The 13,331-nt window shown below is 43.0% G+C and overlaps 1 protein-coding gene across 6 annotated transcripts in view; it reads right to left on the reverse strand.

The window, feature by feature from the left end:
• CARS2 (cysteinyl-tRNA synthetase 2, mitochondrial) overlaps window positions 1–13,331 on the reverse strand; it is a 52,759-nt gene that overhangs the window by 18,523 nt on the left and 20,905 nt on the right. For all 6 annotated transcript variants that reach the window (XR_004958143.1, XM_036250412.1, XM_036250415.1 and 3 more), the window contains 4 exons: window positions 10,587–10,670; window positions 9,249–9,378; window positions 5,675–5,808; window positions 1,869–1,936 (listed from right to left, as the gene is read on the reverse strand). Coding sequence is in view for 5 of the 6 variants with exons in the window: in XM_036250412.1 (XP_036106305.1) it covers window positions 1,869–1,936; window positions 5,675–5,808; window positions 9,249–9,378; window positions 10,587–10,670 (416 nt within the window). In the remaining variant the exon portion in view is untranslated. The remainder of the gene's footprint in view (window positions 1–1,868; window positions 1,937–5,674; window positions 5,809–9,248; window positions 9,379–10,586; window positions 10,671–13,331) is intronic.

Raw genomic sequence — 13,331 nt, forward strand, 5'->3', positions numbered from 1 at the left:
AGTTTTCATTTTTCACCAAATTGACAGGAAAAATGTTAACCTGATTAGGATTCTTCTAAGTTTGAGTGGGCAAGGAAAATGGACACTTTCCTACACTGATGGTGGGAATGTAGGTGACACGAACTGCTAAATTATCAGAGGTTGTATCCAGAACATTCTGCACGTGTGCCATCCCCCGATGGACAGCTACCCTGTGTTATTAATCACTGGGTGTGCAAATGTGTACTCGTCCCAGTATTGGAGACTAGAATGCAGATCTCCTACAAAGTCCAACCGCAGGGAAATAACTCAGCCCTGGTATGGCACCCCAGTGGACCACTAAGTGGTCATGAAAAGTAATGCAGACTTTGTAATGTATGAAAGCTTTAAATGCACATACCCCAGTAGAAAATTTGATGTAAGTGGCCATCAAGAGGGTATCATTTAAATTAAGGTGCACCCAACAATGAATGACTCAGCCATTCAGGAGAATTAACTCCATATGGAAGAAAACTGATTAATGCAAAAGACTCATAAGTAAATAAAGCAAGTGCAAACACTGCCACCACTTGTGTGGAAAGAAAAAAAATGAGAAATATGTTTCTAGAGACATGTAAACATACACACACACACTGTGCCTTCTAAGAAACTCATAACAGCTGCTGTAGGAGGAAACAGCTGGGCTGCAAGGAACTATGCTTCCCACATTTGTACCTCTGCACTTCCTACCATGTGCTGCTTTGCCTTGTCTGTACTTTTCAAACTTTCTGCAACAAAATACATTACTTCTACAATCAAAGTATAACATTACTTATATTGTTGGGGGGAGGGTATAGTCATTACAGGATATATCATATATTGCATCAGTGTAAGAAGGAGTAGAAAATTCCTATACAGATGTCTTATTTTTGTAAACTGAAACCTGAAAAAACAACCCAGGAACAAACCTAACAATTACTACAGAGATGGGTGAAAGGGTGCAAGGAAGGCTCAATGTCTAAGCTTCTCTTCATAGTGTTAACTGCCAAACCCTGACAATGTCTGACATATTTGAAAAATAAGGTGGATCAAAAAAGAGGGAAGATACCATCCAACTGGAAACAAACTGAACACACGAGCCTGCTATGTAGCAAAGGGGACACCACTCAGAGAAAATAATTAAACTCTGACTGTACATGTGTATTCTGACCCTAAAACATCCGCGGGACATCGTCTAAGAGTAAAAAGAATGCAAGCCCAGAACAGGGAGGTCTGCAGAAACTGAAAGGACTTGTGGTTGCCAGGGGCTGCAGGGGACAGGGAATGAGAAGTGACTGTTAGGATGTGGAGTTTCTTTTCGAGGTAATGAAATGTTCTTTAATTAAATAGTGGTAAAGGTTGTACAACTCTGTGAATATACTAAGAATGACCAAAAAATACAATTTTAAAAGGCGAATTCTCGCCCTGGTCGGTTTGGTTCAGCGGTTAGAGTGTCGGCCTGCGGACCAGAGAGGCCCAGGTTCGGTTCCCGCTAAGGGCACGGCACACACCTCGCACCTCGGTTGCAGTTTGTCCCCGGCCCCAGTTGGGGTCATGTGGATGGCAGCCCCAGTTGGGGTCATGTGGGTGGCAGCCACTCGATGTGTCTCTCTCACATCGATGTTTCTCTCTCTCTCTTCATCCCTCTCTCCCTCCCAATCTATCTGAAGATAAAATGCAAAAATGTCCTTGGGTGGGGATTAAAAAAAAAAAAGGCAAAAAGAGAGTAATTTAAACCCCAAAGTAGAAGCCCCTTGGGCCAGGGAGAAAGGGGGCAGGGAAACTGGGACAGAGATGTGGGTCTCACGCACATCTTCTGACACAGGTGCAGCAAGCTGGCAGCAATGCAGGCGCTATGGAGAGCTCCTTACCTTAATAGTGATGTAGTTTTTCAGGGATTTGGACATTTTTTCTTCCTTGCCTTTCACATGCAAATGTCCTGAAACAAAAGCAAAGTCATCAGTTCTGAAGTGGGTGGGCAGAGAGGGACTCCTCCCTCCCATCTGGAGAGGGCAAGAAGTTGAAGCGGGAGCTTCTCCAACAGACGCCTGAGCCAAAGGGCTGCATTCTCCAATATGCAAATACCCATGTATATGTGGATATAAGATTTCCCCCAAATCTTCACCCACAGTCGACCCTCCAGGAAGATGGAACCCACAGCTGTGCCGCTTCCACCCAGCCCACAGTGGGCGATGGATGGAACCACTGCTGACTCGGAACTCAGACAAGAGCAGATGAACCGTGACACTCACAGAAACAGTTCACACTTTCCCCCTTTCCTGTAAATTAGAAACAATTTAACTGACCCAACACCTGAAAACATGACAAATCTCTGGTTTTACAAACCAGGCACCAGGCAATGAAAGCTTGTTTACAGATGTTCAGAATCGCAATGTAGGGCTTGCAGGTCTCCAGGAGTGAGTCATTAGATTTTCTCTTGCAATTGGATTTCACAGACTTATCAAGACCTTGGTATCACTTCACCCCATCTATGTGAAAGGCCCGAGGAAAACCAAACCCATGTGTCAGACACTTCTCAGTGGGAGCCTGGAATTCTTCCTGGGCTGTGTTTTCATAAGGCTCACTTCAAAGGGAGGGCCTCTCCTTTCCTAATAAGATGCTTCAGCTTTTTCTGACATGACTTTAAACACAAAAATTGGCTGCAGGGCCTGTTTTCCCGAGAACTGGTAAAAACGTGGCTTCCAAAAAGAAATGTCACCTTTACTATGTGATACCACATAACGTGTCATATGCACCAAGCACAATTAATTTTTTTTAAGTTGACAATATCTGGAAAATGACACAAGTGACTGATTAACTCTATCTTCCAACCATTTATTTCAGAAAAACAGTATTAATGTAAAGACATATGTACTGCTCTGTTCACTGCAACATTATTCATGGTGGCCAAGGCATGGAAGCAACCTAAGTGTCTTTTGATGGATGACTGGATAAAGAAGATGTGGTACATATAAACAATGGTACATATGTACGACTCAGCCATAAAAATGATAAAATACTGCCATTTGCAATAACATGGGTGGATCTTGAGAGCACCATACTAAGTGAACTAATTCAGACGGAAAAGGACAAGAATCATATGATTTTACTCATATGTGGGATATAAAACAGAAAGTAACAAACAAGTAATTTCATAGACACAGAAAACAGTGTGGTGGTTACCAGAAAGGAAGGAGGGTGGGTGGAGAATGAAAAAGGTACAGGATTCTGGCCAGTGTGGCTCAGTGGTTGAGCATCGTCCCATGCACCAAGAGGTCACCAGTTCGATTCCTGGTCAGGACACATGCCCAGGTTGGGGGCCTGAACCCCAATAAGGGGCATGTAAGAGGCAGCCAATCGATGTTCTCTCTCACTGATGTTTCTCTCTCTCTCTAAAATCAATAAAGGGAAAAAAAAATTTTTTTTAAAAGGTAAAGGAGGTCAAATGTATGATGACAGAAACTAGATTTTGGGTAGTGATGATGTATTTTTATATAGATGATGTATTATAGAATTGTATACTTGAAGCATATAATTATTAACCAATGTTACCCCAATGAATTTAGTTTTTTTATAAAAAGGATTCATTCTGCTGTGTGTTAGGAGACAGTGCCGTTTCTCCAGAACAGGGCACAAGTAGAACAAAGAAGAGTCCAGTGCCTTAACAGGTGGTAAGAGTCACAACAACACACAGTAACAAAAGCCCTTTCCCATTCTCATGTTCAAAGGTAAACAAGACCTGCTGTTTTATGGACACCGAACACCTCGTCATTAACTGACAGAGCCTGAAGAGGTGTCAGTATTAGTACTACTGAATTACCTTTGTGATCCCTAGATCCACAGTTCACTGAAGGGCACCCTGCATTTCCCAGTGTTCACAGCAAACCGTAACTCCTCACGAGCATTAACTCATGCAGTGTATGCGGAGGGATCAAGCTCTAACTTCCCAAACAGAAAATATGGTGGAGGGAAAAAAATGAAACCAGGATAAGCAGGCCTTTGTCCTTCATTTACTATTATTATTTTGTTTGGTAATTATACTATATATTGAAAAAAAAATTTTTTTTCTTTATTGATTTTAGAGAGAGAGGAAGGGAGAGGGAGAAAGAAAGAAACATCGATGAGAGAGAACATCAACTGGCCCCCCTCCTGCATGCCCCCCACTGGGGATCAGGCATGTGCCCTGACCAGGAATTGAACCGGCAACCTCCTGGTGCAAGGGCTGAGGCTCAATCACTGAGCCACACCAGCCAGGCCGTTGCCTTCATTTAGGGAATCTGTGTAGTAAGGCACATCGCGGGCAAAAATGAAGTGGATTTTGGCTACTGCTGAGTTCTATCCAGGAAAATTAAATGGAGTACTAGAGAACAAACAGCTCGTGTGCCATACACAGCATTTGGGCCAGCTTTGTTTCTTTCTTTTTTTGTTAATCCTCACCTGAAGATATTTTTTTCATTGATTTTTGAGAGAGAGTGGGAGGGAGGGAGGGAGGGAGGGAGGGAGGGAGAGAGAGAGAAAGATCAATGTGAGAGAGACACATTGATTGGTTGCCTCCCAAATTCACCCCAGGGGATCCAACCTGTAACCCAGGGACGTGACCTTGATCAGGAATCAAACCCGTGACCCTTTTGGTCCAAAGGCCGACGCTCTAACCACCGAGCCAAATAGGCCAGGGCCAGCTTTGTTTGCTTTCAGACTGCTTTAACACACTATAGGTCACTGCAAAGGATGGAGATGTTAGTTCCCGGGGCATCTTTAGCACACACACAGCGAGGGTGGGAATGACACCCAGGACACTTTAGGAGTAAAGGAGACACTGCAGTAAATGCCCTTCGGGGCGAGCAGCCTCATCCATTTACTGCCATGAAAAAAACCCAAGTGAATCCTTACTTCGGACTTTAAGCAGCCTACTGCATATTATAAAACTGGAGTGTCTCTGCATTTAACATTATTTCACTAGACAAACCTAACTTCCTTAATTCAAGGACTTAAAGAAATGTTATTGTTAATGCGCTGTATTTTAGATGTTGATTATCTTCATCTCCCAACCCTATCACTACCAAAAACCCTTTATCTTTCTTCACCCCAAATACCTTAGCTGTCCATTCCAAAAAGGTAATAAAACCAGTTCGTCGTTGCCCCCACGACCTTTGTCAAAATTTGGACATATGAATCTTCCCATGCATCAAAGGAAATTCCAAAATGGCTATGCTCAAGGATGCTGTTTGTTTCACAGTCTACTTCCGAGAACAAATGGCTGGTGTTAACCAACTATGTTTTTTGAATAGTAAAATGAGAGGCAGTGGTATTAAAGGAGGACAGATAGATATGGCCATAATATTATAGCTCAAAATTGGCATATTCCTAATATAATGATTACATCATACTATTTTAAATTCCTTAATAGTTTTATTAGAAAGAAACTTATATAGAACAGCACTGTAAAACCTTTTCCATAGTCTTGTCATTCATAGTTCAGTTCCAAAGAGGCAGACTCATTCCTACCCAAGGAAATTCATGTCCAACTGACAGAAATTCAAAAACCAATTTAGGAGACAACTCCATTTCTTGACCTATTTTAGCTGATCTATGTATTTCCAAATGTAGCTGTTTCACCAGTAAAAAAAGAAATTGACAGAACTGAAACTGAACAAATTGATGTGAAGCCATTACTTACCAGAATGTAGAAAATAATTTCCCCATTGTTGGCACTGATGAAAGACCTCACACTGTGCGATTTCATTTTCATGATGCGGAAAAGCTAGGTCTATCCCACCTGAATGAATATCCAGTTGACTTCCAAACACCAAACTGCAAGACACAGCACAGAGCCGTGAATTAATTCAATCAGAAAACATGTTTCTCCAAACCTCATCTTATGTTTAACCCTTCCAGTCTTTGTGCACTAAATAAAATAGATCTCAATTTTAAATCAACATGTGTGAAAATTTAACTGATGCAAACAGAAACTAAAATTCTGTCTTTACTCCATAAAATTCCTCATCCATAGCTTCTCCTCTTACTAAAGATACTTGATTCATAAAAATCCCTAATTCATAGCTTTTCCTCCTAGTAAAAAAATTTTCATTCTTTGCTCCAAATACATGTTTTTTAAAAACTTACAAAATTACCTTTTCTTACTTTCAGTAGGTTAAGTTTAGCAGTTTTCCAACTTTAACAAGTGAGACAGAACTAAAAAACCAAGAGAAATTTTCATTTGGCTTTTGAAAATTTAAATATTTAGTGGTCATATTTCACAAACAGAATTCAAATCAGAGCACGACTGTCGGCATTTCCTCCACAATGCTCTGCTATTCATCCTGGAGAATCTCCCGCCTTACCAAGCTGCACACCGTAACTAAGTGGCTGGCGGGACAGTGCGGCTGGCAGACCACTCAAAGCCTGTGCACCTCTCACCTGACCACCTGCAAAAACAACCTGTTCCAGTAGGAACAATCCAGTTCACCAGCGGCTGCTTCAGAAGACATTAAAAATGCAAAAGTCGATTACAAACACAACAATCAGCACAGCGGAAATGCTGGCTTGTGGGGGCTGGGGTGATGAGGCCACGTTCCCCACCAGACAACGAGGCTGGAGCACAGACGATCGTGAATTTTCTAAAAATGGTCAAAATAGACATTTTCAAAGATGTCATAGCCTTGCTGAGGTCCCTTCCAGCTGAAGATTGACTCTTCTGCCACTGGCTCCCAGGCTCCAGAAAAATCTGCACGTGTCCCAGTCACATGGCGGTAGAGATACGCACTGTGGCTGAGCAGGTTATGTTATTGTACATCCTCAGTGACGGGTTTTAGAGAATCTCTTACAGTCCTTGCAATTCAAATGCTCTGAAGAAGAGTGTGACGTGGGAGGGACCGGGATTGGGCAGGCGAGCATAAGGGGCCTCATTCGTACTGAGTGATTCATTTTTACAACGAACCAAAGTAAATACGATGATGTTAAGATTTAATAAAGTTAAACTATAGGTCCATGGTGTTCACTGTATTAGTCTCTACTCTTGTCTGTACATTAGACCTATTTTATTTATTTTATTATTATTATTATTAAAAGTATTACAGGTGTTCCCCCTTTTTCCCTACTGACCCCCTCTTTCCCACTCCCCCCACCCCACCTTCCCTAGCCTACTGTCCATGTTGATTGGTTTTGCATATAAGTTCTTTGGTTTATCTCTTCCCTCCCTTCCCACCCGCCCTATCCCTCTGAGGTTTGTCATTCTGTTCCCTACTTCCATGATTCTGGATCTCTTTTCATCAACAGCTTATTCTGTTCATTATGTTCTACAAATAAGTGAGATCATGTGGTACTTGTCTTTCTCTGACTGGCTTATTTTGCTTAGCATAATACTCTCCAGGTACCTTCATGTTGTCATTAGACCTATTTTAAAATAAGAGAAAACTGAGAAGGAATAAAAGCCTATTTTCATTTTTTAGATTTAAAAAAAAAAAAAATGGTATGTAATGGTAACAAAAGATTTATAATTTATTAAATGCTTTCTACCTACTTTAAAAGTAACTAATTAATCTAAAAATATGTTTTACAATCCAATGTATACCCCACATTGCTGTTAAACCAAAAGTATTTATAAATACATATGAGAGGTTATGTATTTATGTATGACTGAGAGCTGAACATAGTTGTTTGTTTTTAATGAAAAGTTGGACCCATGCTTCATAGTAACATGTGAGTTTGATGTCTCAGGAATTCCTGGGTGTGTTTCTAGATGGGCCATGTAGAAATCATCAAAGGTGATGGCAGCTGTGGGGGAAGGGTAGAAACGGAGAAGGCCTTCTGGGTCTTAACTAGAATGAACAACATGTGGATGAACAGGCCATGGAGGATGAGGCTTTTCCATCTGGTAGCATGGGGTAAACATACGTGGGGCTGAAAATGAAACCAGTGTGGGGTCGGTGCGCAGGGCAGAGTGCTCTTACAGGAGAAGTTACCCCTGCTAATGCATACGTTTCTACCCAGCTGGAAAACAGCACCACATGCAACAACCAATTTGAGGGTGACTGGGTTGGTTGATCTGAAAATTTTTGGTGTAGCTAGTTGTTTGAAATGTTCACCTTAAGCATACTTTGTTTTTAATTTTGAAATCTTATTATAACTCCACTACAAAAATTATAATAAATATTTGCAATGAACTAAAACACATCAAATATATCAATATCTATGAGTTAATATGATACTTGAAAACCCCTCACCTCCACAAACAGGAAATACTTACACAAGGTTATTCACTGCAGGTATCTGTAAGAGCAAAGTATTGAGAACACCCAAACGCTCCTCCACAGGGTACTAGCAGAGTGAACAGTGCGTAAGCCACACAACACAGCACCATGACCAGCGAGACAAGTGATGAAGAGCTCAGCACACTGAGACAAGGGAATTCCTGGGGTAGACTGCTAAGTGAAAGGGGACGGAACAGGACAGCATATGCGGTATGCTGCCTTCAGTAACACACATACACAAAGGGGCATGCGGCCAGGGGCAGAACCAAGGGGAGTGCCAAAGGAAGTCTGCAGAGGACATCAAACAGAAGGTGGGGGAGGCCCCAGCAGAGATGCCAAAACCAGAAGAGAGTTGTTTCCCAGAGGCCAAGGAAAAAACAGGAGCATCAGGCTGCCTGTCACTGACCAGGTGACCTCAGGAGACCAGAGTCAGCGGGGATGCCTGGGATGAAAGAGTCACATGTAGATGGTGACAAGAGAAGCAAACAAAAAGGAGGGTTCAGAATCAAAGGAGGACCTGTGTTTATGGAGAGTCCCAAGACAGAAGCATCCTGAGCATGGTGCTGACTGAGGTGAAGAACTAGTGGAAAAGGCAAATCAAAGACTGGGAGCCAGACACATGGAAACTGAGGGTGACAATCAATGGGATCTCATCAAGCTTTGGCGGTGAGTCTGTGGACTGAGAGACCAGGTAAGAGGAAGGTGGTTTGGCCCCTGTCTCTGAGGGGCTCTGTCCTCGCCCAGGCCCTCAGCCACAGGGTTAGTGTTCCCTAAACCCACCTCAGCAGAGAGATGAAAGCAACCTGGAGCTGGCTTGTAGGAAATGGCTTGTGTCCCTTACAGCCAGTCCCATCTGAGCGCTAAGCTTTCTTCCCCAATTGCCTATTTTGTCTGCATTAGCGAGACCAAACTTGCCCCACTTGCGCCCTCTACTGACCAAGCCAGGCACTGCTAGAGCTTTCACATCTACACAAACACAGGAAGAATCCAGGAAAACCTTACCTTGAGATGGTAGAACATTCGATATGCCAGCCAGGTCTTCCGTTTCCCCAAGGAGAGGCCCAAAATATCTCCTGGGGTTTAGCTGCCTTCCACAGGGCAAAGTCGCTGGCATGCCGCTTGTCAGAATCACCTGCCAATAACAAATAAGTGGTTGATCAATAAGGGAGAACCTAGACTGGATAAGCCAACCTCAAGTCACCACAAAACTGAAGCTCTTCCCTAAGATTCTGTTCCTTTTTATAAGTAACCTCACACTTCTCATTCATATGTTTTTTTCTTTCCCCACATGATGGCTAGAAGGACTACTAAATACTTTTGCCTAAAATATGCCAGTAACATGAGGTCTATCGGTGTCAGTATGTCGAATAATGAATGAGTTGAGATTTCAAATACGCGCAGTCATACTTCTTTCCGAGGGATGTGCTGACCTGAGCACTCTCATGCTTCCATAGTCTGTCTCGTGAGAAAGCTGTATTTATTAGTAACTAAGTTTGAGTGACTTTCCCCCAAAAAAATCATATAGAGTAAAAAAGGAAAATTAGCCCTGGCCGGTTTGGCTCAGCGGTTAGAGCGTTGGCCTGCGGTCCGGAGAGACCCGGGTTCGGTTCCCGCTAAGGGCATGTACCTCGGTTGCAGTTTGTCCCCGGCCCTGGTTGGTCGTGCGGGTGGCAGCCACTCGATGTGTCCCTTTCACATCGATGTTTCTCTCTCTCTCTCCCTCCTGCTCTATCTGAACAAAGAATGAAAAAGTGTCCTCGGGTGAGGATAAAAAAAAAAAAAAAAAAAAAAAAAAAAAAAAAAGGAAAATTACCAGAATATCAACCACATTCCAAAGAGTAAAGAGACTCAGAAGAGAAAGGTTAGGTTATTGTTGAAGGTTATACAATGAGCCAGTATTGGGCTCTCTTTACATTCCAAAACTTGGAAACCACCAAGATATCCTTCAGTAAGTGCATGGACAGATAAACCATGCTAAGTATATTCTAGATAATGGAATATTATTCAGTGCTAAAAAGAAATGAGCTATCAAGCCTTGACAGCACATGAAGAAATCTAACATGCACGTTTCATATGCGAATGTGCTGTCTCCAGGGAGAAAAGCTGGAGAACCAGGCAGAAGTGGAGAGGGGAGGTGTCACAAGCTGTGCGACCTATATACTCTACAAGGTTTCTCTATTTGAAAAAACAAAATTTAAAACACAACTGTGATCAACTCTCTGGCATCATCACCACCTCTGAGAGAGTAGGGGTCTCCACTGAGCAATGGGAAAGCAGAAGCCAAGTCTGTGCCTCAGCGCCCCCAAACCCTCCGAGATTGGAGAACGAGGCTCGACCTACCTGGCTCTGCAACAGGACCAGGAGCCACGCCGACCAGTTTGCCATACTTGTCTCCTCTCGACTGCAGATCGAAGTAGACGTTGCCTGTTTTATAAAGGTAATTATGATTTCATCATTTCTCAGTCTTACATATCAGCACCATACAAGTTACATAATAGCTAACAAGTAATTAGAATTTAAACATAGAATATGGCATCTGGCCCTCATTTGGCCCCTTTTACTGTATTTTAAAATCAGAATTAACATCACCAGTGCTATTTTTTAAAAGCATGGCCCTGGCTGGTTTGGCTCAGCGGTTAGAGCATCAGCCTGCGGTCCAGAGAGACCCGGGTTCGGTTCCCGCTAAGGGCACGTACCTCGGTTGCAGTTTGTCCCCGGCCCTGGTCAGTCGTGCGGGTGGCAGCCACTCGATGTGTTCCTTTCACATCGATGTTTCTCTCTCTCTCTCTCTCTCTGTTCCTCTCTCTTCCTCCCACTCTACCTGAACAAAAAATGGAAAAATGTCCTCGGGTAAGGATAAAAAAAAAAAAGCATGCATTTGGATACATCACGAATGTCTGGATGTAAAAGTGAAAACACAAGGGTAAGTTCTGTGTCAAATGTTGAGGCAATTCTTTTTTAAGAAGAAAAAGCAGCCCTGGCCGGTTTGGCTCAGTGGTTAGAGCGTCGGCCTGCGGTCCTGAGAGACCCGGGTTTGGTTCCTGCTAAGGGCACATACCTCAGTTGCAGTTTGTCCCCGGCCCTGGTCGGTTGTGCGGGTGGCAGCCACTCGATGTGTTCCTTTCACATCGATGTTTCTCTCTCTCCCTCCCACTCTACCTGAACAAAAAATGGAAAAAATGTCCTCGGGATAAAAAAGAAGAAAAAGCAAAAGAGAGTGTTATCATTGGCCTGCATTCAACTCTGGGCTTCATGTTATACACCAATCAACAGAGAAACCCTGTCCTAACCAGAGATCCTCCATGATTGTCTTTTCACTTAGGTTACAAAGATTACCCCACTCAAGCATCCCTGTGGCTGTCCTTTCACTGAGGTGCATAAGGTCCACGTTTTTAGACTGAGGGGGCAAGATGACCTTCACCATGAGGTCACTGCAGAGCCAGGGCCAGCCCTTGCGACTTCCAACTGTAATGTATAAAGAGGCAGTGCAGGGGAGGCGGTGTCAGGGCGGGAGCTCCTGCAAGATGACAGTCCTGACCTGAGCTCACACCGGGGCTGCTGGGAAAGAGAGCCCAGGCACTCAGAGTCCTTCCTCTTCACTCAGGGCTTATTCCTGGGATCTAATTACAAGCTGGGGTAAACTGGTGAAAAAGGAAGAAGTATTCTGGGATAAGTTAGAATGTAAATAGCACTTGAACATGCTTTAAAAGAGAAAGAAACTGCTCCCTTTAATGGAAGAAACATTTTCCCCATATCTATTTATGGTATCAATTTGCTGAACAAATTGTTTCTTCACAAATAGTTCAAAGATCAAACTACAACCAAGCTTTGTGAAACTGTCACAAAGTCCATATTAATGGAGTTTCAGTAAGTGAAATTTATTTTAAGTTAATTATATTTGTTACCATTATTAAATTTTTACAATAAAGCATAGTAATAAAACACACAGCATTTATTCCTAAAGCATGTTTGGATGAGGATCTCTAAGCAGTTTATCTGGGTTATATGTCTTATTTCATGTTACATGATAGCAGGAAAACAATTCCTATATTTCTGGAGCCAATTGCAGTTCAGTCACCTTAAGCCCTTTAAAACAAATTTTTCCTGGAAACAAAATCTAAATATAGGAAATAAGATAAAGTAAAAGACTACAAGTCCTTCTGCATGCATAGGCTATGAGAAAGGCTACACACGTTTCCAGGGGCCAGAGGGCCCCCCTCATGTATCTTGTGTTCTGGGGTAGGACCACAAAAGGTGCTTATAGCCAGGCCGGTGTGGCTCAGTGGCTGAGCGTCAACCCATGCACCAAGAGGTCACCGGTTCAATTCCCGGTCAGGGCACATGCCCAGGTTGTGGGCCTGATACCCAGTGGGAGGCATGCCGGAGGCGGCCAATCCATGTTCTCTCTCATCAATGTTTCTCTCCCTCTCCCCCCCTCCCTCTAAAAAAAATCAATAAAGGGAAAAAAAAATTAAAAAAAAAAAAAGGTGCTTACAGTCCCAGAATCCCTATAAGTCATGTACAGTATCATGCTTGTACTTTGTTACTGACTTGCAACAAGCATTTTAGAACCTGATAACTCCCAACCCTGAGCTAGGTATCTAATGGGTTATTTGCTCAAAGCAAAAGGTTTTCCTGGTCCAAGAACTGACAAAATATGAATACACTGACAGCAAGCTGAGGCAGCATATGCTTGGCTACCAAATGGTACAGTACAGATATCTACAAGTTGAGAAGGGGAGCTTTACAGCTACAGGTAGTAAAGAAAACTCTCTGGGAGAGAGAAAGTAGGATTTAGATTTGACGTGGAATAGAGGAGATACAGCTGAACACAATACTGAATCGTTGAAGCACAAAATGTCAGGAGGCCAGTCTTTCCTCCCTGAAGCCACCAAACAAAAAGCAGCAGCTCCTGAACCAAGCAAGCTCCACCACTAGGAAGTGAGCAGTCACACAAATCCAGAAGATGGGGTGTTCTGCAGGCAACTGGCCTGGCTGGTCTCTCCAGCAAGTCCCTAATGAGGAAAACAAAGTGGGGACTAACTTAAAGAGATGGGGGACACAACCATGTGCAGTGCATGACAT

The sequence above is a fragment of the Molossus molossus genome, unplaced genomic scaffold (genome assembly GCF_014108415.1).
Source record: "Molossus molossus isolate mMolMol1 unplaced genomic scaffold, mMolMol1.p scaffold_m16_p_9, whole genome shotgun sequence".
Taxonomy (NCBI): Eukaryota; Metazoa; Chordata; class Mammalia; order Chiroptera; family Molossidae; genus Molossus; species Molossus molossus.